The sequence below is a fragment of the Mytilus edulis genome, chromosome 10 (genome assembly GCF_963676685.1).
Source record: "Mytilus edulis chromosome 10, xbMytEdul2.2, whole genome shotgun sequence".
NCBI classification, from domain to species: domain Eukaryota; kingdom Metazoa; phylum Mollusca; class Bivalvia; order Mytilida; family Mytilidae; genus Mytilus; species Mytilus edulis.
In genome coordinates, this window is record NC_092353.1 from 81,653,986 (window position 1) to 81,676,687 (window position 22,702).

General features: G+C 33.4%; 1 protein-coding gene across 3 annotated transcripts in view; it reads left to right on the forward strand.

The window, feature by feature from the left end:
- LOC139492025 (1-acyl-sn-glycerol-3-phosphate acyltransferase gamma-like) overlaps positions 1-22,280 on the forward strand; it is a 57,458-nt gene extending 35,178 nt beyond the window's left edge. For all 3 annotated transcript variants that reach the window (XM_071280076.1, XM_071280075.1, XM_071280077.1), the window contains exons 7-9: positions 10,215-10,290; positions 16,693-16,891; positions 20,840-22,280. In XM_071280076.1, coding sequence (XP_071136177.1) covers positions 10,215-10,290; positions 16,693-16,891; positions 20,840-20,928 — 364 coding nt within the window. In that variant the 3' untranslated portion in view covers positions 20,929-22,280. The remainder of the gene's footprint in view (positions 1-10,214; positions 10,291-16,692; positions 16,892-20,839) is intronic.
- Positions 22,281-22,702: the final 422 nt, after the last annotated feature.

The following is a 22,702-nucleotide window of genomic DNA, read 5'->3' on the forward strand; positions in this document are numbered from 1 at the left end:
TTGAGGAAATTTTTGCCGTTTTTGGTTATTATCTTGAATATTATTATAGATAGAGATAAACTGTAAAGCAATAATGTTCAGCAAAGTTAGATTTACAAATAAGTCAACATGACCGAAATGGTCAATTGACCCCTTTAGGAGTTATTGCCCTTTATAGTCAATTTTTAACCATTTTTCGTAAATCTTAGTAATCTTTTACAAAAATCTTCTCCTCTGAAACTACTGGGCCAAATTAATCCAGACTTGGCCACAATCATCATTGGGGTATCTAGTTTAAAAAAGTGTCCGGTGACCCGGCCAACTAACCAAGATGGCCGCCACGCCTAAAAATAGAACATAGGGGTAAAATGCAGTTTTTGGCTTATAACTCAAAAACCAAAGCATTTAGAGCAAATCTGACGTGGGTAAAAAAATTTATCGGGTCAAGATCTATCTGCCCTGAAATTTTCAAATGAATCAGACAACCTGTTGTTGGGTTGCTGCCTCTGAATTAGTAATTTTAAGGAAATTTTGCTGTTTTTGGGGTAAAATTGTTATCAGGTCAAGATCTATCTGCCCTGAAATTTTCAGATGAATCAGACAACCCGTTATTAGGTTGCTGCACTTGAATTGGTAATTTTAAGGAAATTTTGCCATTTTTAGCTCACCTGGCCCGAAGGGCCAAGTGAGCTTTTCCCATCACTTTGCGTCCGGCGTCCGGCGTCGTCCGTCGTCCGTCGTCCGTCGTCGTTAACTTTTACAAAAATCTTCTCCTCTGAAACTGCTGGGCCAAATTGAACCAAACTTGGCCACAATCATCATTGGGGTATCTAGTTTAAAAAATGTGTGGCGTGACCCGGTCAACCAACCAAGATGGCCGCCACGGCTAAAAATAGAACATAGGGGTAAAATGCAGTTTTTGGCTTATAACTCAAAAACCAAAGCATTTAGAGGAAATCTGACATGGGGTAAATATGTTTATCAGGTCAAGATCTATCTGCCCTGAAATTTTCAGATGAATCGGTCAACCCGTTGTTGGGTTGCTGCCCCTGAATTGGTCATTTTGAGGAAATTTTGCTGTTTTGGGTTATTATCTTGAATATTATTATAGATAGAGATAAACTGTAAACAGCAATAATGTTCGGCAAAGTTAGATTTACAAATAAGTCAACATGACCGAAATGGTCAGTTGACCATTTTAGGAGTTATTGCCCTTTATAGTCAATTTTTAACCATTTTTCATAAATATAAGTAATCTTTTACAAAAATCTTCTCCTCTGAAACTACTGGGCCAAATTATTCCAAACTTGGCCACAATCATCTTTGGGGTATCTAGTTTAAAAAATGTGTGGCGTGACCCGGTCAACCAACCAAGATAGCCGCCATGGCTAAAAATAGAACATAGGGGTAAAATGCAGTTTTTGGCTTATAACTCAAAAACCAAAGCATTTAGAGGAAATCTGATGGGGTGAAAATGTTTATCAGGTCAAGATCTATCTGCCCTGAAATTTTCAGATGAATCGGTCAACCTGTTGATGGGTTGCTGCCCCTGAATTGGTAATTTTATGGAAATTTTGCTGTTTTTGGTTATTATCTTGAATATTATTATAGATAGAGATAAACTGTAAACAGCAATAATGTTCAGCAAAGTAAGATTTACAAATAAGTCAACATGACCGAAATGGTCAGTTGACCCCTTAAGGAGTTATTGCCCTTTATAGTCAATTTTTAACCATTTTTCGTAAATCTTAGTAATCTTTTACAAAAATCTTCTCCTCTGAAACTACTGGGCTAAATTAATCCAAACTTGGCCACAATCATCTTTGGGGTATGTAGTTCAAAAAATGTGTCCGGTGACCCGGCCATCCAACCAAGATGGCTGCCACGGCTAAATATAGGACATAGGGGTAAAATGCAGTTTTTGGCTTATAACTCAAAAATCAAAGCATTTAGAGCAAATCTGACATGGGGTAAAATTGTTTATCAGGTCAAGATCTATCTGCCCAGAAATTTTCAGATGAATCGGACAACCCGTTGATGGGTTGCTGCCCCTGAATTGGTAATTTTATGGAAATTTTGCTGTTTTTGGTTATTATCTTGAATATTATTATAGATAGAGAAAAACTGTAAACAGCAATAATGTTCAGCAAAGTTAGATTTACAAATAAGTCAACATGACCGAAATGGTCAGTTGACCCCTTAAGGAATTATTGCCCTTTATAGTCAATTTTTAACCATTTTTCGTAAATCTTAGTGATCTTTTACAAAAATCTTCTCCTCTGAAACTACTGGGCTAAATTAATCCAAACTTGGCCACAATCATCTTTGGGGTATGTAGTTTAAAAAATGTGTCCGGTGACCCGGCCATCCAACCAAGATGGCTGCCATGGCTAAATATAGGACATAGGGGTAAAATGCAGTTTTTGGCTTATAACTCAAAAATCAAAGCATTTAGAGCAAATCTGACGGAGTGAAATTGTTTATCATGTCAAGATCTATCTGCCCTGAAATTTTCAGATGGATCCGACAACCGGTTGTTGGGTTGCTGCCCCATAATTGGTAATTTTAAGAAAATTTTGACGTTTTTTGTTATTATCTTGAATATTCTTATAAATAGAGATAAACTGTAAACAGCAATAATGTACAGCAAAGTAAGACCTAAAGATAAGTCAAACATGACAAAAATGGTCAGTTGACCCCCTAAGGAGTTATTGTCCTTTATAGTCAATTTTTAACAATTTTCATAAAATTTGTAAATTTTTACTAACATTTTCCACTGAAACTACTGGGCCAAGATCATTATAGATAGAGATAATTGTAAGGAGCAAGAATGTTCAGTAAAGTAAGATGTACAAACACATCACCATCACCTAAACACAATTTTGTCATGAATCCATCTGCTTCCTTTGTTTAATATTCACATATACCAAGGTGAGCGACACAGGCTCTTTAGAGCCTCTAGTCTTGAATATTATTATAGATAGAGATAAACTGTAAAGCAATAATGTTCAGCAAAGTTAGATTTACAAATAAGTCAACATGACCGAAATGGTCAGTTGACCCCTTAAGGAGTTATTGCCCTTTATAGTCAATTTTTAACCATTTTTCATAAATCTAAGTAATCTTTTACAAAAATCTTCTCCTCTGAAACTAATGGGTCAAATTAATCCAAGGTTGGCCACAATCATCTTTGGGGTATCTAGTTTAAAAAATGTGTGGCGTGACCCGGTCAACCAACCAAGATGGCCGCCACGGCTAAAAATAGAACATAGGGGGAAAATGCAGTTTTTGGCTTATAACTCAAAAACCAAAACATTTAGAGGAAATCTGACATGGAGTAAAAATGTTTATCAGGTCAAGATCTATCTGCCCTGAAATTTTCAGATGAATCGGTCAACCTCTTGTTGGGTTGCTGCCCCTGAATTGGTAATTTTGAGGAAATTTTTGCCATTTTTGGTTATTATCTTGAATATTATTATAGATAGAGATAAACTGTAAACAGCAATAATGTTCATCAAAATAAGATTTACAAATAAGTCAACATGACCGAAATGGTCAGTTGACCCCTTTAGGAGTTATTGCCCTTTATAGTCAATTTTTAACCATTTTTCGTAAATCTTAGTTATCTTTTACAAAAATCTTCTCCTCTGAAACTACTGGGCCAAATTAATTCAAACTTGGCCACAATCATCTTTGAGGTACCTTGTTTGAAAAATGTGTCCGATGACCTGGCCATCCAACCAAGATGGCCACCACGGCTAAAAATAGAACAGGGGTAAAATGTAGTTTTTTGCTTACAACTCTGAAACCCAAATCATTTAGAGGAAATCTGACAAGGAGTTAAATTGTTAATCAAGTCAATATATATCTGCCCTGAAATATTCAAATGAATTGGACAACCGGTTGTTCGGTTGCTGCCCTCCAATTGGTAATTTTTAAAGAAATTTTGCTGTTTTTGGTTATTATCTTGAATACTATTATAGATAGTGATAAACTGTAAACAGCAATAATGTTCATCAAAGTAAGATCTACAAATAAGTCCACATGACCTAAATGGTCAATTGACCCCTTAAGGAGTTATTGCCCTTTATAGTCAATTTTTAACAATTTTCATTAATTTGGTAAATTTATGTAAATTTTTACCAAATATTTTTCTCTGTTACTAATGGGCAAAGTTCATTATAGATATAATTGTAAGAAGCAAGAATGTTCAGTAAAGTAAGAACTTCAAACACATCACCATCACCAAAATACAATTTTGTCATGAATCCATTTGTGTCCTTTGTTTAATATGCACATAGACCAAGGTGAGCGACACAGGCTCTTTAGAGCCTCTAGTTTGTTATTGTCTTGAATATTATTATAGATAGAGATAAACTGTAAACAGCAATAATGTACAGCAAAGTAAGACCTAAAAATAAGTCAACGTGAACAAAATGGTCAATTGACATCCTAAGCCTAAGAAGTTATTGCCCTTTATAGTCAATTTTTAATAATTTTCACTAACATTTTCCACTGAAACTACTGGGCCAAGCTCATTATAGATAGAGAAAATTGTAAGCAGCAAGAATGTTTAGAAAAGTAAGATCTACAAACACATCACCATCACCAAAAAACAATTTTGTCATGAATCCATCTGTGTCCTTTGTTTAATTTTCACATAGACCAAGGTGAGCGACACAGGCTCTTTAGAGCCTCTAGTTTACATTTTTAATGACTTATAAGATATAATTACATATCAGTTGGTATTTTTACTGATATTATGCTTTGGATGCATTAAATTAATTACATGTTGCTTTTCATTTTTTTCAGCACTGGGTCGATACCTCTGCTGGTGGACTTTAAGTCCCCAAGGGTATCATCAGTTCAGTAATTAGTACTTGGGTACTAACTTGATTTATTATAAACTGTTTTTTAAAATTGTCCGTTTATAAATTATTCATTTTAAAGAAACTGAGGTTTGAACCCCCTCAGGTGAAGTTGACCTCAAATGAATTTGACTATTTTCATGAACTTTTTCGTTTCTTATACATCCTTGACTTTCAAATTTTTCTTGAGCCTATCAGAAGAGACACATTAAATAAATAACGTGTTGTTTTCATTTTTTACTGCAGAATAATATAACTTTGTCTTTCACAATTGTATTTTGCCATTATGTTCTGTAACATCTATTTTCAGAAGAAAAAATACTAAGCTTTATGGCATCTAATTAATCTCACTAAACTAAAAAAATACAATGGCCCTTGTCTCAAATTTATCTGAACCTGGTAGTTAGTATTTCTTTGTTTTTTAAAATATGTTTTCTTTATTTTATTGCGTTTCAAATCTTTAAAAATCTGGAAGAAACAAGACATTTATTCCTGATTTCAAATTTACTTAGTTTTTCAAGATCAGTTTTTTAATCAGATAAATCAATCTACACGTAATAGTACTTACATTTATGTAGTTTTATCCTTTAGACCACTATTGGCATATATTTTATTTGTACATACACCATTACATGTACATACTGTTATTGTACAAGATCTGTCATAATTAATTGATAATGATCAATAGATTAGAATACAATCTTGTATAATATTAAACACACAAAAATGAACACTATCATATCCCTTAAGGCAATTTGTCTTCCTTCTAACCATACATTCAAAAGGTCTTTATAGATATAGTATGATTATTCTTGATTGCATACTTATAAATTATAATTATATTCAATGGCAAACATTGATGGTTTTAGGCTTTTTGAAATGTATATCTAAGTTTTAAAGCAATTGTTTTTATATGACCGCTGGTCCTATATTGATATGACATTGGCGTCGTCATCGTCGTCCGAAGACATTTGGTTTTCGCACTTTAACTTTAGTATAAGTTAATAGAAATCATGACATTAAAAGGAAGGTTGGGATTGATTTTGGGAGTTTTGGTCCCAACAGTTTAGGAATTAGGGGCCAAAAGGGTCCAAAATTAAACTTTGTTTGATTTCATCAAACAATGAATTATTGGGGTTCTTTGATATGCCAAATCTAACAGTGTATTTAGATTCTTAATTTTTGGTCCTGTATTCAAATTGGTCTACATTAAGGTCCAAAGGATCCAAAATTAGACTTAGTTTGATTTTAACAAAAATTGAATTCTTAGGGTTCTTTGATATGCTGAATCTAAACATGTACTTAGATTTTTGATTATGGGCCCAGTTTTCAAGTTGGTCCAAATCGGGGTCCAAAATTAAACTTTGTTTGATTTCAACAAAAATTGAATATATGGGGTCCTTCAATATGCTGAATCTAACCATGTATTTAGATTTTTGATATTTGGGCCCGGTAATCAAATTGGTCCACATATAGGTCTGAAGGGTCTAAAATTGAACATTATTTGATTTGATTAAAAATTGAATTCTTGGAGTTCTATGATATGCTGAATCTAACCATGTATTTAGATTTTGGATATTGGACCATAATAGGTAAATGTCCAATTTAAAAATTTTAAGTTTTTAGCTCACCTGGCCTAAAAGGCCAAGTGAGCTTTTCTCATCACTTGGCGTCCGGCGTCCGTCATCGTCCGTCGTCCGTCGTCGTCGTTAACTTTTACAAAAATCTTCTCCTCTGAAACTACTGGGCCAAATTAAACTAAACTTTGCCACAATCATCATTGGGGTATCTAGTTTAAAAAATGTGTCCGGTGACCAGGCCAACCATCCAAGATGGCCGCCATGGCTAAAATAGAACATAGGGGTAAAATGCAGTTTTTGGCTTATAACTCAAAAACCAAAGCATTTAGAGCAAATCTGACATGGGGTAGAATTGTTAAACAGGTGAAGATCTATCTGCCATGAAATTTTCAGATGAATCGGATAACCCGTTGTTGGGTTGCTGCCCCTGAATTAGTAATTTTAAGGAAATTTTGCTGTTTTTGGTTATTATCTTGAATATTATTATAGATAGAGATAAACAGTAAACAGCAATAATGTTCACCAAAGTAAGATTTACAAATAAGTCAACATGACTGAAATGGTCAGTTGACCCCTTTAGGAGTTAATGCCCTTTATAGTAAATTTTTAACCATTTTTCGTAAATCTTAGTAATATTTTACAAAAATCTTCTCCTCTGAAATTACTGGGCCAAATTAATCCAAACTTTACCACAATCATCTTTTGGGTTAGTAGTTTGAAAAATGTGTCCGGTGACCCGGCCATCAAACCAAGATGGCCGCCATGGCTAAAAATAGAACATGGGCTAAAATGCAGTTTTGGGCTTATAACTCAAAACCCAAAGCATTTAGAGCAAATCTGACATGAGGTAAAATTGTTTATCAGTTCAAGATCTATCTGCCCTGAAATTTTCAGATGAATCGGACAACCCGTTGTTGGGTTGCTGGCCCTGAATTAGTAATTTTAAGGAAATTTTGCTCTTTTTGGTTATTATCTTGAATATTATTATATATAGAGATAAACTACAAACAGCAATAATGTACACCAAAGTAAGATTTGCAAATAAGTCAACATGACTGAAATGGTCAGTTGACCCCTTTAGGAGTTATTGCCCTTTATAGTCAATCTTTAACCATTTTTCGTAAATCTTAGTAATCTTAAGCTTTTACAAAAATCTTCTTCTCAGAAAATACTTGGCCAAATTAATCCAAACTTGGCCACAATCATCTTTTGGGTTAGTAGTTTGAAAAATGTGTCCGGTGACCCGGCCATCAAACCAAGATGGCCGCCATGGCTAAAAATAGAACATGGGGTAAAATGCAGTTTTTGGCTTATAACTCAAAACCCAAAGCATTTAGAGCAAATCTGACATGGGGTAAAATTGTTTATCAGGTCAACATTTATCTGCTCTGAAATTTTTAGATGAATCGGACAACCCGTTGTTGGGTTGCTGACCCTGAATTGTTAGTTTTAAAGAAATTTTGCTGTTTTTGGTCATTATCTTGAATATTATTATTGATAGAGATAAACTGTAAACAACAATAATGTTCAGCAAAGTAAGATTTACAAATAAGTCAACATGACCAAAATGGTCAATTGACCCCCTTAGGAGTTATTGTTCTTTATAGTCAATTTTTAACAATCTTCATAAAATTTGTAAATTTTTACTAACATTTTCCACTGAAACTAATGGGCTAAGTTCATTATAGATAAAGATAATTTTAAGCAGCAAGAATGTTCAGTAAAGTAAGATGTACAAACACATCACCATCACCAAAACACAATTTTGTCATGAATTCATCTGCTTCCTTTAATATTCACATAGACCAAGGTGAGCGACACAGGCTCTTTAGAGCCTCTAGTTAAGTTTAAGTTCTTAGACCACATTCATTCTGTGTCAGAAACCTATGTTGTGTAAACTATTTAATCACAATTCAAATTCAGAGCTGTATCAAGCTTAAGTGTTGTGTCCATACTTGCCCCAACTGTTCAGGGTTCGACCTCTGCAGTCGTATAAAGCTGTGCCCTGCAGGGCATCTGGTTATGCTATGGCGTATCGGACATTTTTGTGTGTTAGATATATATAACGTGTGGTGACAAACAAATTAGATTGCTCTTCTGATAAATTTCTTAATTTTCTTATGTTTAATTTATTAAGAACAATTTCAGATAAAGACATGAAAGGTGGATTGAGAAAGTTTTTAAACATAAATTTGCATTTTTTCCATGTTTTCTGATTGATTAAGATGAATTAAGTAGAAATATGAGTGTAAAAGTGTGTTTTCTTTCTTTAGTACAACACTCAAATATGTGTGAAATAAAATTAAGAACTAAGCCCATTGAACTTGTAGACTTTATTGTAAGATATTTCAAAGGAACAATGGTTAATGCCAAATACTTTATGCCCCCACAGGACCCCACCGTATGATATGGGAGCATTAAGTTTTACACTTGACTGTCGGTCTCTCCGTCTTTCTATTCTCCCATTTCTGTTTGTTTGAAACTTTAGTAGGGTTATCTGCTCTTTGGTCGGGTTGTTGTTGCTTTGACATATTCCCCATTTTCATTCTCAATTTTACACTAGTCATTTTTATACCCCTATATACTACGCTTGCTGTTCGGTGTGAGCCAAGGCTCTTTGTTGAAGACCACACTTTGACCTATAATGGTTTACTTTTTACATATATATATTGTGACTTGGATGGAGAGTTGTCACATAGACACTCATACAACATGTTCTTATATTTATAAATGTAATCAATGAGTACATCATAAGTTATGATGAAATCAATGATCACATCATAATTTATGATGAAATCAATTAAATCATGATTACAGATTTTTGTCTCGCTTAACGGAGTCAAAAAGCGAGGCATAGGTATGCTGTTTCCTGCGTAGATTTCTGTGACGGCAGCAGCATCAACAATGTATTAGTTTGTGATTAGGTCTCGTTTATGGTGAACCACTAGTGGTAAGTCAAAGATATTTGGTATGCAGTTGTACAAGTATTGGCACATCTCATTACCATGGAGATTATTTGACCATGCCCCCTCAGTTATGGTCTATTGACTTTGAAATTTTTGCTTAGTTTTAATGTATAAGTTTGTGATTAGGTCAGTTTATGGGGAACCACTAGTCGTAGGTTAATGATAATTGGCATGCAGTTGTATACACATTGGCATACCTCATTGCCATGGAGATTATTTGGCCCTGCCCCCTCAGTTATGGTCTATTGACTTTGAAACTTTTGCTTAGTTTTCATGTATTAGTTTGTGATTAGGTCAGTTTATGGGGAACCAGTAGTGGTACATGTAGGTCAATGATACTTGGTATGCAGTTGTATTAACATTGGCACATCTCATTACCATGGAATTTTTTTACCCTCCCCCTCAGTTATGGTATATTGACTTTGAAATTTTGCTTAGTCTACATGTATTAGTTTGTGTTTAGGTTTGTTTAAAGAGAACTGCTTATGATAAGTCAATGGTATTTAGTATGCAGTTGTATTTGCATTGGCACATCTCATTTCCATGGAGATTGTAGTCATGTACCTTCAGTCATGGTTCATTGACTTTGAATATTTGCTAAACTTACATGTTAAAGTGTTGCTATTTTTTATTTCAACATTTGCATTATCGAAATAACAAAAAAGCAAAACATATCTCTGTGATAACAGTTTATTTTTTATTACTTGAAAAATTTAATCATTTACAATTTATTACAGATTATGATTACCCCATCCTGCTTGCTAATTATGTTGAATTTTTTACTCCATATACTAAACTTGTTTTTATTGTTTTGTTTTAAGGCGACATGAGATAAATAACCTGCCAGATTCAGAAGAAGATTTAGGAGTATGGTTACGTGATTTATTTAAAGAAAAGGTCTGTATAATAAATGTACTGTTTCATTTATAGGGCTCTGTCAGATTTTGAGATAACGTTTGATGCATTCTTTATAGATTTTTTGTTTGTTTGAATTACTTCAAATAACAATAATTTTCTACTTTAAACATTAATTTTTGTAGAGCCTGCAACTTTTGTTCCGGCAGCGCTAGGGTGGCTACAGTGGCGGTGTTAGCTTACTTCTTAAAAGCTTTATATTTTAGAAGGTGGAAGACCTGGATGCTTCATACTTTGTATATAGATGCCTCATGTTACCAAGTTTCTGTCAGTCACATGTCTAATGTCCTTGACCTCATTTTCATGGTTCAGTGACTTCTTGAAAAAAAAGTTAAGATTTTTTTTAATGTGAAATTCTCTCTTATTATACGTTACAGGATAACTATATTTGGTATGTGCATACCTTGCAAGGTCCTCATGTCCGTCATACAGTTTTCACTTGACCTCGACCTCATTTGATGGATCAGTGAACAAGGTTAAGTTTTGGTGGTCAAGTCCATATCTCATATACTATAAGCAATAGGTCTAGTATATTCGGTGTATGGAAGGACTGTAAAGTGTACATGTTCAACTGGCAGGTGTCATCTGACCTTGACCTCATTTTCATGGTTCAGTGGTAATAGTTAAATTTTTGCGTTTTTCTTTGTTTTTCATATACTGTATGCAATAGGTCTACTATATTTGGTGTATGGAATGATTGTAAGGTGTACATGTCTGGCTGGTATGTGTCATCTGACCTTGACCTCATTTTCATGGTTCAGTGGTCAAAGTTAAGTTTTTGAGTTTTGGTCTTTTTATTTTATACTATATATGCAATAAGTCAACTATATTTGGTGTATGGAAATATTTTATGATCTATATGTCAGTCGCTCAGATTGAAATTGACCTTGACCTCATTTTCATGGTTCATTGCTCAGTGTTAAGTTTTTGTGTTTTGGTCCTGTTTTAAAAAAAAACTTTAAGCAATAGGTCAACTATATTCGTTGTATGGAATATTTGTTAGCTGTACATGTGTGACTGACATGGTTCTTCTCACCTTGACCTCATTTTTATGGTTCAGTGGTCAATTTTTAGTTTTCTGGGTTAATGTTAAGTTTATGTTTAAATTGTAATAAAGCTTTATATTTAGGACTATCAACATAATTTCAATGATAAGCAAAGAAGGCGAGACATTTCTGCGTGTGCACTCTTGTTATTTGTTCATGTTTTCTCATAGACTAACATAAATTAAGTAGAAATCTTAGTGTAAATAGTTTTTAGAACACTATTCCTAAAAGTGCAAGTTGTGTAAAACAGAATTAAGTACTAAGCCTATTGAATTTGTAGACTGGTCGTATGATATTTCAAAGGAACAACTGTTTATGCCAAGCATTTTTTTTTTTTATTCTGGCACTCTGAACTCTAGTATACATAAAAAAAAATCTGATTTTCAACAAAATAAAACTTGATTTTAATAGCCTTTTAAAACCTATCTTGTGGAAAAATATAAATCACTAATATTTTATTACTGGTAAAAAGACTACAGGTAGAAACATTGTGTTATGCCTAAGCTGTAGACAATTTGGTCACAAAGAGTGATTCTTTACAGTTGGTCCTTTCTGCACTCTTACTGAAGTTTCCCTCATCCGTATTTTTTTTTATGAAACTCATACATAATGCTAAGAACCCCAACTTGCAGACAGAGTTCCAATTTTGGCAGTGTGTCACTTACTGTTCTAGAATTATGCCCCTTTATAAGTAGCAAACTCATGAATTGTTTGTTTCAACACTGTGACTTAAGTTTGTCTCAATCCAAATTTTAAGAACCTCATACACAATGCTGAGAACCACAATTCGCAGACAGAGTTTGGGAAGTGAGTCTTTTAGAGTTCTAGAGTTATACCCTATTTAACTTGGAAATTTGCAAAGCCTCAGCAGCGCATTTGATCGTCTTTAATGACCAAATCAGTTTAAATCTTTTACTTAAACTAATTGAATTGCAACACTCAAGAATACTTAAGCAATACTATCTACTGTGGATTATTGTTTTTCGTTAGATACCAAGTTTCGAGGATATCGTGGGTACAGATGAACCACGAAATTAAGTGTTCAACGTAAAAAAATAATCCTATAAGGTTCTATGCAGATTTTGGCAAAACCATGAAATCAAATATCTATGAAAATGCAAGTTTTGTTCAATCAACGAAAAGAGGTAACCAAGAAAATAAATGAATCCACAGTATTAGTTTTTACACCCCAACCGTAGTGGAGGAAGCATTAATTCTAATGCAATTATTTTGTATCAATGGTTCTGATTGGATGACAGTTAGCGTAAAATTCTCTATCTCCTAGTCTGTAACTAAAGAAGCCGACATTTTAAATTGCTGAATGTATTGACATGTAATTTCTACAATAATACGCCAAAAAACTCACATGTTGCACCTAAAAATCTTCTTTTTATCAGATTTTATTACATTCTGAAGCGGCACAGAAGCCCTTCTTTTTATCAGATTTTATTACATTCTGAAGCGGCACAGAAGCCAGAAAAAGCACGGTGTTTGTGTTTAACGCCGGAAGCATATCTATGACGTCACCTATTGTAGGGACCCAAGAAGATAACATCTTTTCGTGGATTTTTTTTTTAATGAAGATTTTACACTGAAATAATTATTAAAATTTAATTATCAACTTGTTTTGCATTAGAATAGAGATAACTGTATTGTATTTGAAGCTTTGCGGATGTCCATCGGTAGTTTTACTGTCGCAAATACCCGTTTACCTGTCTCCGCTCCGCGTTGCCAGGTAAACTAAATTTGCGACAGTAAAACTACCGATGGACGTCTGCAAAGCTCCAATTCAATACAGTTATCTCTTAAGTTTTACCCTTGTCAGTTGGGATTTCACTGTATTATAAATGTATTAAGAAAAATGAGAAATTGCTATGAAGTATACAAATTTCAAAACAGGTAAAAAGTAGTGAAATCAAATTGTATTGGGATCATTCAAATTACCACAACAATAAATAAAATTTAAGCAATTGTGAGAAAAATTGTAATACAGGAACTTCTTGAGATTCTGTCCAGAATTTCATCATATTTTATATACTAAAATATTACTAGAAACAGATGGTTTTGGGTTTAAATCCTCTGTTTGAATTAGAAAAACAATGCAATCAAGACTGGGAAATTTTTTTGACATTAATAAACAGCATCTTTATAACAATTAGATATTATATGAATCATCACGAACATGAGTGTTTAAGGAAACAAAAAGAAATAAAATTAAGGCAAACATATTTATCTCATGAAATAGTAGCAGGAAATTTTTTAATTGTGACTCAATTTGAAACAATACAAATATAAATTGTAAAAGGAAACTAACAATTTTCCAACCATTAATTATTAATCTTAGTTTAAAGTTTTAAAACCAAGATTTGTATCATGTAATCTCGGAAAACAGGAAACCTAAAATTTTGTTAATTTTTATGAAAAAGTGGAAATAATTAAAATCACTTATGACAAGCTTATAAATAATACAATAAAATATCCTTCCAAATTGACAGCCTATTTTATGCCTATCTAATGTACATATATTTTTTGGCTCTTCTAATCGATGGCCAGTTTTTAGCTTTTCTAATGAATGTCCGTTTTGGACACAGAATACGAAATAGACCAGAACCGACAGAAGCTGAAACCTTTAGACCTTTAAACATATTATGTGTGACAAATATGATCTATTAAAAAAAATATATTTTTTAATTCATAACATACTGGACTTAATATGTAAACAGTTTGTGAGCACTTAACCTAGAACAGCTGTGTAATAGCACAACATAAACAAATAATGCCAATTTCTTTCGTATATGTTTCACTCCAGGTGTAAAACTCCAAAATTTGTGAAAAAATATCTTACAGAGTCCGAATTATAATATGGAATTAAAAAAAACAATTGGCTGTACTTCTTTATTTTGTCTATTGTTGAAGATTGAATAATGCCCTCTTTATGTCTTTTCACTTTCAGTTTCCGTGTCCTTAGGTTGCTTTCTCCTTGACATACACTTACATCCATGTAATTTATTAACATGAATATGAATGACGCACTTCTATGTAGATCTATTCGATACACTTTTTATCAAAATAATTTTAATATGCATGATACCTATTTCGGGTTGAAAAAAATCTATATTGAAAGTATGTATTAATGTTTGAACCTTACAAAACATGAAAATGTATAAGTGTAAACAACTAATTTAAAAAAGAAAATGTGGTATGATTGCCTATAAGACAACTCTCTACAAGAGACAAAAATGACAGAAATTAACAACTATATGTCACTATATGGCCTTCAACAATGAGCAAAGCCCATACCGCATAGTCAGCTATCAAATTCCCCGAAATGACGATGTAAAACAATTCAAACGACAAGAAAAGGCCTTATTTATGTCTATTCATTTATTATTAATTGATATTGGACATTGATTAACGACGACTACAATCAATCAGCACAGTTTTGGCAATACATCCCGTCACATTGGACGTAGATTAGAGTATCAAAATATTAGACGTCGATTTGAGAATTTGACATCAGAATTGGATGTCTATTTGAGAAACGGATGTCAATTTTAGGAATGGACATCGATTAGAGGCTGGACGTCGATCTGAGTCCAACATATATACTGAAAAAGTAGAAATATTTAAAATCACATATATACCTCAATTGAAAGATTCTTTTTTTTGTATCATGATTTTGTTAAAGATATGCTTAGAACCCTTAATTTCTTAAAACTATGTTTACATTGTTCCAGAGCTTTACATGAAATCTGGCATGGGATAATTTGAATTGTATTAGTTTTGCTATTTCACAGATTATAGCTGGTAAATTCAGTAAAAAGGGTTGGTTAAATATCTTTGAGGTATAAAACCACTTATTCATAGCCCCATTTCTTTCTATGCTAAATTCTAAAATTTCAAGCAGCAATGGCTTCTTTATCTTAAGTTCAAATAAAGTGGCAGTTATTTCATGTAAAAATTATACCTTATCCTAACTTGTGCTGAAAAAATCAACATACCTCTAATTACATATTAGAGCATATTGGTTCCTAGAAGTTTGATAGTACAAAAACAGGAACTTATGATCTGAACAACAGGCCAAATGAGCCCACCTATTAAAATTTCTTATACTTCTTTGTTATTCGCATAAAACTTTCAACAAGGGTTCTACAGTGATCCCAAGTCCTCAAGCTTTCATTTGATACTAAAACTACCCAAATATTCCCACTATTGACAAAGATACAACTATGTGTACGAACTATTTTGTATAAAATATGTACTACTTTCTTGCATGTTCTTACCAACTAGACCTGCATTAGTGGTTCTATACCTTAAGATAAACAGATTACTTATTAATAATGAGCATGTATATAAAAGTAAGGTGATTTTTGTCGCGCCTTCGACTTTAGTTGAATAAGCGAGACTAAGCAATCCTACATTCCGTCGTCGTCGGTGGCGTCCACAAATATTCACTCTGTGGTTAAAGTTTTTGAAATTTTAATAACTTTCTTAAACTATCCTTGGTTTGTACCAAACTTGGACAGAAGCTTGTTTATGATCATAAGATAGTATCCAGAAGTAAATTTTGTAAAATAATAAATCCATTTTTTCCGTATTTTACTTTTAATGGACTTAGATTTTCTGCCAGGAAACAACACATTCACTCTGTGGTTAAATTTGTTAAAATTTTGATAACTTTCTTATACTATTTTTAATTTGTACCAAACTTGGACAGAAGCTTGTTTATGATCAAAAGCTAATATCTAGAAGGAAATTTTGTTAATATTTTGTACCTGTGTATCTGTATTTTACTTATAAATGGACTTAGTTTTTCTTCCATTTAACATTACATCCAGTCTGCAGTTAAAGTTTTAAAAACATTTATTAGATTCATAAACTATCCTGGATTTTTACCAAACTTGGACAGAAGCTTCTTACAATCAAAAGATAGTATCAAGCAGAATATTTTTATTGATTTTTTCCCTCATTTGTTGAGCCTGCAATTTACAGCAAAAGTAGGCGAGACACTGGGTTCCGCGGAACCCTTACAAATTTTTAATGATAATACTGTAACACACACAATCAAGTCACTGAAACACAAACAAGCAAGTCACTGTTACATATATACCATCAACTCAATGTAACACAAACAAGCAAGTCACTGTTACATATACAATCAACTCAATGTAACACAAACAAGCAAGTCACTGTTACATATACAATCAAGTCACTGTTACATATACAATCAACTCAATGTAACACAAACAAGCAAGTCACTGTTACATATGCAATCAACTCAATGTAACACAAACAAGTAGTTGATTAAGTTTCAAACTAAATTTTTATTCTTTTTCAGGATGAGTTAGTAGATGAATTTAAAAAGACAGGAAAATTTGATCTTCCAGCTTATCATGTTCCTAGAAAATATAATGATTTGCTGATATGGCTGGCATGGGCTATAGTAACATGTTTGCCATTGTTTTATTTCCTTGGACAAATATTTGTATCGGGAACTTTCCTACAACAAGTGTTCATAATTGGTTTCTTTTTATTCAGTAAGTATTACTTTTCTATTCCTAACAATAGCTTATATGCTCACATCCTACATTTACTTGTTATGTCATTTTCTAAGATAAATAATAACTCCCAGAACAGACTTTATATACTAACTCTAATGAACAGCTGTTTAATTTACAAGATTTCAGTATTGTGTTCAGCTTTTTCTCAACCTTAATTATCTCCTTGTCCGATGTCCCATAAGGCCTCTACAGTTCAACGTTTCTGAAAGCTCATTTTAACTGAGTTAGGTCGTTAGCCCAACGTCAAACATCCACTTCTCTAGGTTCATGTAGTTCTTACCGTAGATAATTGTATTACCATGCTAACAGATGCATCTGTCCTGATTTCTTTCTTTAGGTGTACATCACACAGTCATTTGAGCAACGTTCCACTTTTCTAGCAAACCTTGAATTTTCATTCTTGAGCAGCTATTATTAAAGTAAAAAGATACCAAAGGTGAAATGAGAAAACTGACAAATAGACAAAAACAAATGTTCAAGACAAACCCCATGATACTAAAAATTGAGCAACACAAACTACACGAAAGGCATAAACCGGTTTCTAGGTGTCTGGAGATGTTGACAATTCCTACTCCACGAAAGACATAAACAGGTTTCTAGGTGTCTGGAGATGTTGACAATTCCTACTCCACGAAAGGCATAAACCGGTTTCTAGGTGTCTGGAGATGTTGACAATTCCTACTCCATGAAAGGCATAAACAGATCTCTAGGTGTCTGGAGATGTTGACAATTCCTACTCCATGAAAGGCATAAACAGATCTCTAGGTGTCTGGAGATGTTGACAATTCCTACTCCATGAAAGGCATAAACAGATCTCTAGGTGTCTGGAGATGTTGACAATTCCTACTCCATGAAAGGCATAAACAGATCTCTAGGTGTCTGGAGATGTTGACAATTCCTACTCCATGAAAGGCATAAACAGATCTCTAGGTGTCTGGAGATGTTGACAATTCCTACTCCATGAAAGGCATAAACAGATCTCTAGGTGTCTGGAGATGTTGACAATTCCCACTCCACGAAAGGCATAAACCGGTTTCTAGGTGTCTGGAGATGTTGACAATTCCTACTCCATGAAAGGCATAAACAGATCTCTAGGTGTCTGGAGATGTTGACAATTCCTACTCCATGAAAGGCATAAACAGATCTCTAGGTGTCTGGAGATGTTGACAATTCCTACTCCATGAAAGGCATAAACAGATCTCTAGGTGTCTGGAGATGTTGACAATTCCTACTCCATGAAAGGCATAAACAGATCTCTAGGTGTCTGGAGATGTTGACAATTCCTACTCCATGAAAGGCATAAACAGATCTCTAGGTGTCTGGAGATGTTGACAATTCCTACTCCATGAAAGGCATAAACAGATCTCTAGGTAAAATTGAGAATGGAAATGGGGAATGTGTCAAAGAGACAACAACCCGACCAAAATAAAAAAACACAACAGCAGAAGGTCACCAACAGGTCTTCAATGTAGCGAGAAATTCCCGCACCCGGAGGCGTCCTTCAGCTGGCCCCTAAACAATTATATACTAGTTCAGTGATAATGAACGCCATACTAATTTCCAAATTGTACACAAGAAACTAAAATTTAAATAATACAAGACTAACAAAGGCCAGAGGCTCCTGACTTGGGACAGGCGCAAAAAATGCGGCGGGGTTAAACATGTTTGTGAGATCTCAACCCTCCCCCTATACCTCTAACCAGTGTAGAAAAGTAAAAGCATAACAATACGCACATTAAAATTAAGTTCAAGAGAAGTCCGAGTCTGATGTCAGAAGATGTAACCAAAGAAAATAAACAAAATGACAATAATACATAAATAACAACAGACTACTAGCAGTTAACTGACATGCCAGCTCCAGACTTCAATTAAACTGACTGAAAGATTATGATTTCATCATATGAACATCAGGCACAATCCTTCCCGTAAGGGGTTTAGTATCATACCATCATAACATATATGAGAAGAACATAACCCGTGTCATGCCAACAACTGTTTTTAGAATAAATGTGTTTAGTTCCGACGCAAACACCTTATCAGTGACTCAATATTAACGCCAAAATATGCAATCTTTAATGACTTGACAACAGTATCGTAATTATATCCCTTCTTAATAAGTCTATTCAAAGGTTTTGTAAGTTTATGAGGTGAATACTGACACCTTTGTGCTTTATAAAGAATATTTCCATAAAAAATTGGATGTGAAATACCTGAACGTATAAAAAGTCTGCATGTTGAGCTATATTTACGAATGATGTCTTTATACCGATGATAAAATTTAGTAAGTGTCTGGAGATGTTGACAATTCCTACTACAAGAAAGGATAAACAGATCTCTAGGTGTCTGGAGATGTTGACAATTCCTACTCATCTATTCATGTTACCTAAATCCAGTAAAAAGCTAATAATAAGTTATATTTAATGCCATAATGGAAAAAAAGGAGGACAAGGTTTCAGAAATCAGTCCCAAACAAAACATTTGCTGAAACTGACATTATTAAGATGGTTGATTTCTTGAAAACATATGTGTTACCTGTGGAGGATGTGTTTTTCAACAAATAATTGGCATTGTCATATGAACCAACTGCCCCCCTCATCTTATCATCTCGTTCCTTATTCACTTGAGACTGCCTTCATACAGGAACTTCTTAGAAAAAATAAGTTATCACTATCCTTTAATTTCACTTTCCACTATATAAACGATCTTCTCTAAGTAATTAATTCTGAATTTGGTGATTATATTAAACGCATCTATACTGTGGGACTTGAGATAAAGGATACAACAGATCCATTTAAGTCTTGTTTCATATCTTGACTTACACCTAGAAATTGACAAAAGAGGTGATTTCAGCTTCCAAATAGTGAACTACCCATTCCTATATAGAAACATTCAAGCAGCACCTGCATATGGAGTATTTATCTCCCAATTGATAAGATATTCCATGGCTTGTGTTTTATTAATTTCATTTCCTTGATAAAGAGTTGCTCCTCACAATGAAACTAATTTAACCAAGATTTCCAAGTGTTGGAGTTGAAATCATCCCTTAGCAAAAATTTACGGATGCCATCACAAGTTGGTTGACAGTTATGGAATTTCTGTTTCAGAGATGACAATGGATATGTTCAAAGTGTTGTAACTACAATATTGTCCCCTTATCCCCAAGGTGACCTTCTCAAATAGACATATCACCAGGTTTTACTTAAAACAAGGAATTATTCGAATCTGGAATAATTTTTAATTCTAGAAAAAATTGGTGAGAAACTAATGGCTAAGGGGGGTTAGTTAGTTTATACTGAAATGATAGTGAAAATAAAATTAACCTTAGCCATGCCTTTTTAGTTGGGTTAGTTTTCATAATCAATTTTCCAGATTTCAAAATTATTCCAGATTCAAATAATTCCTTGTTTTAAGCAACATCACAAGTGGCACATGTGGAGCAGGATCTGCTTAACCTGCCCCAGATCATCCCCAGTTTATGGTATTTGTGTTTCTATTTTAGCCATGGGTATTGTCAGTTTATTACATTTGTGAGTCTCTTTTAGAATCGATATTTTGCTTCTCTTTTTCCATTAAATCAAAATTATAATCTGACCATTTTATAACACATTTCTTTCACCAATGACTGTTACTAGATTTATTTCACTAGACTGGGCGGAGTTTAAGAAGTTCACTCATTTACGACCAGTCCATCTATAGACAGGAGTTTTGGGATAATGAAGTGTGCAGTTATTTGTCCCATATCATACAATCAGTTCTTTTGTATATGCGTTTGGTGACACTGATTAGTGATTAGAATTCAATAAGTATCATAACGGCAATCATCCTTATCACACACATCTTCAGATAGACTGTCCTTATGCAAATTAAAACATAAGCTCCGCCCGATCAGTTGAAATAAAATTAGTAATACCTGTGTATTTTCAGTGTCTGTAGCAGCCAAATGGTTAATAGGATGGACAGAAACAAAGAAAGGATCAAAATATGGAATGAAAGAAAAGAAAAAGAACAAATAACAAGTCTTTTATACTGTGATATTTTTTTTAAGAGTATTACCTCATATTGTGTCAAAGTTTGTTATGAGTCTTTCTGTTGATTCTTTGGATATTTTCATTTGATATAAGGGATTTCCCTGGATTAAGGGAAAAGATTTTTTCTAAATGGTTGATTATTCTTGTACAATGTTGTACACACCTACTTAATCTGTATTAGGTTCAACGCTTGTCATGGCATACCCATTTAAATTCCACTGAGAATGACAAGTCAGGGGCAGATCCACTCATTTTAAAAAGGGAGGGTTCCCAACCCATAGTAAAGGAGGGGGATGGTTCCAACTATACGCTCCCATTCAAATGCATTGATGGTCCAAAAAAAGGGGGTTCCAACACCCGGACCCCCCCTCCCTCCTGATCTGCCAATGCAAGTCCATGAATGAAAGACTTTTTTAAACTTTACATACATATAAAAGGGTTGATTATGAATGTGTAGAGATATTATTTGTATTCAGATGATATATTTTGATACATTTTTCTGGATTGACCTTCAATAGAAACGATGAACTTCAGTTATGGTTAGAGCAGGTTGAACATTCCAAAATTCAGAAAAACAAAATGCATGTCATAACTTTCTAAAAACAAAATGTTTCATTGAAACCCATGTCAGATACTAAATGGAAATTATACAATATTGACCTGAACACTCTGACCACATTTTTGGTTCAAACATTTTGAAAAGGTTAACAATTCAAGTTACATTTATACTTAATTTTGTTACATTTCCATACTAGATCATCTTTGTCTATTGTCATTTGTTAATGTTTATATTTTTTGATGCCATTTTGAGGACTTTTTTTTTTTTTAGTTAGATGAATTTTACTATCTTTCTGTAACCAAACAATATCATTTCTGTTGGTATTTTTAATCAGTATAAAAAGCATAATTTGTTAAATTAATTTTTTTTATTATTACTTGATTTATTGTACTTGTCTAGTTATAGCTTAAAACCAAAAAATAATTCAGAGATGCTTCATTTTAAACGAAGAACTTCAGGATTTTTTTTTCAACATATATTTTGCTACTTATAGGCTATTTTTGATTATAAGAAAATTACTTTTTTTTATGGAGGCCATTTGTTGACCATTAATTTTGTTGCTCTTTTAGTTTTTCATAGTATTATTAGGTAGTGATAATCTTCTGTTCTTGTAATTAAATTATAGTGCTATATATATTTGATGTTACATATTTGATAGCAAGTTGTGTACTTGCTAATGAATTGTGTGTTTTTCACATTGTTGCCTTGAATGAAGTTTTAATTGAAATGTGCTTTTTTTTATTGCAATGAATAAAAAACCAAGATGTTGTTTATAAAATGAGTGTTGTGGTAGCATGATTGCCTTGAGTGAGGAAGGTCATGGATTCACACTCGAGGTTGGATATACCAAAGACTTTATGATTGGTATTTGACGCTTCTTCATTGCACATGCCGCATTAAGGAGAAAGAGCAAGAACATGTCAGCTCAAAGAAGGAAAAATTTGTCCAGGCAGGTTGACATGTCTTCCAGCTATTAGAGTGTTACCTTCTGTGCTAGCATAAAAAAAAATGAAAATATTACATAAAAATATTCTTGTCCAGAATCAATACATTTGCCGCATTCATCATCATTATCGCAGATATAAAATTGCCAATTTTACATATTTAACATATTAAAACCTTTATCAGACCTCCTGCTGTTAGAGATTAGAAAGTCTGATGAATGGATATTGAACAGGAGTATACTGCTGTTCAAAAGTC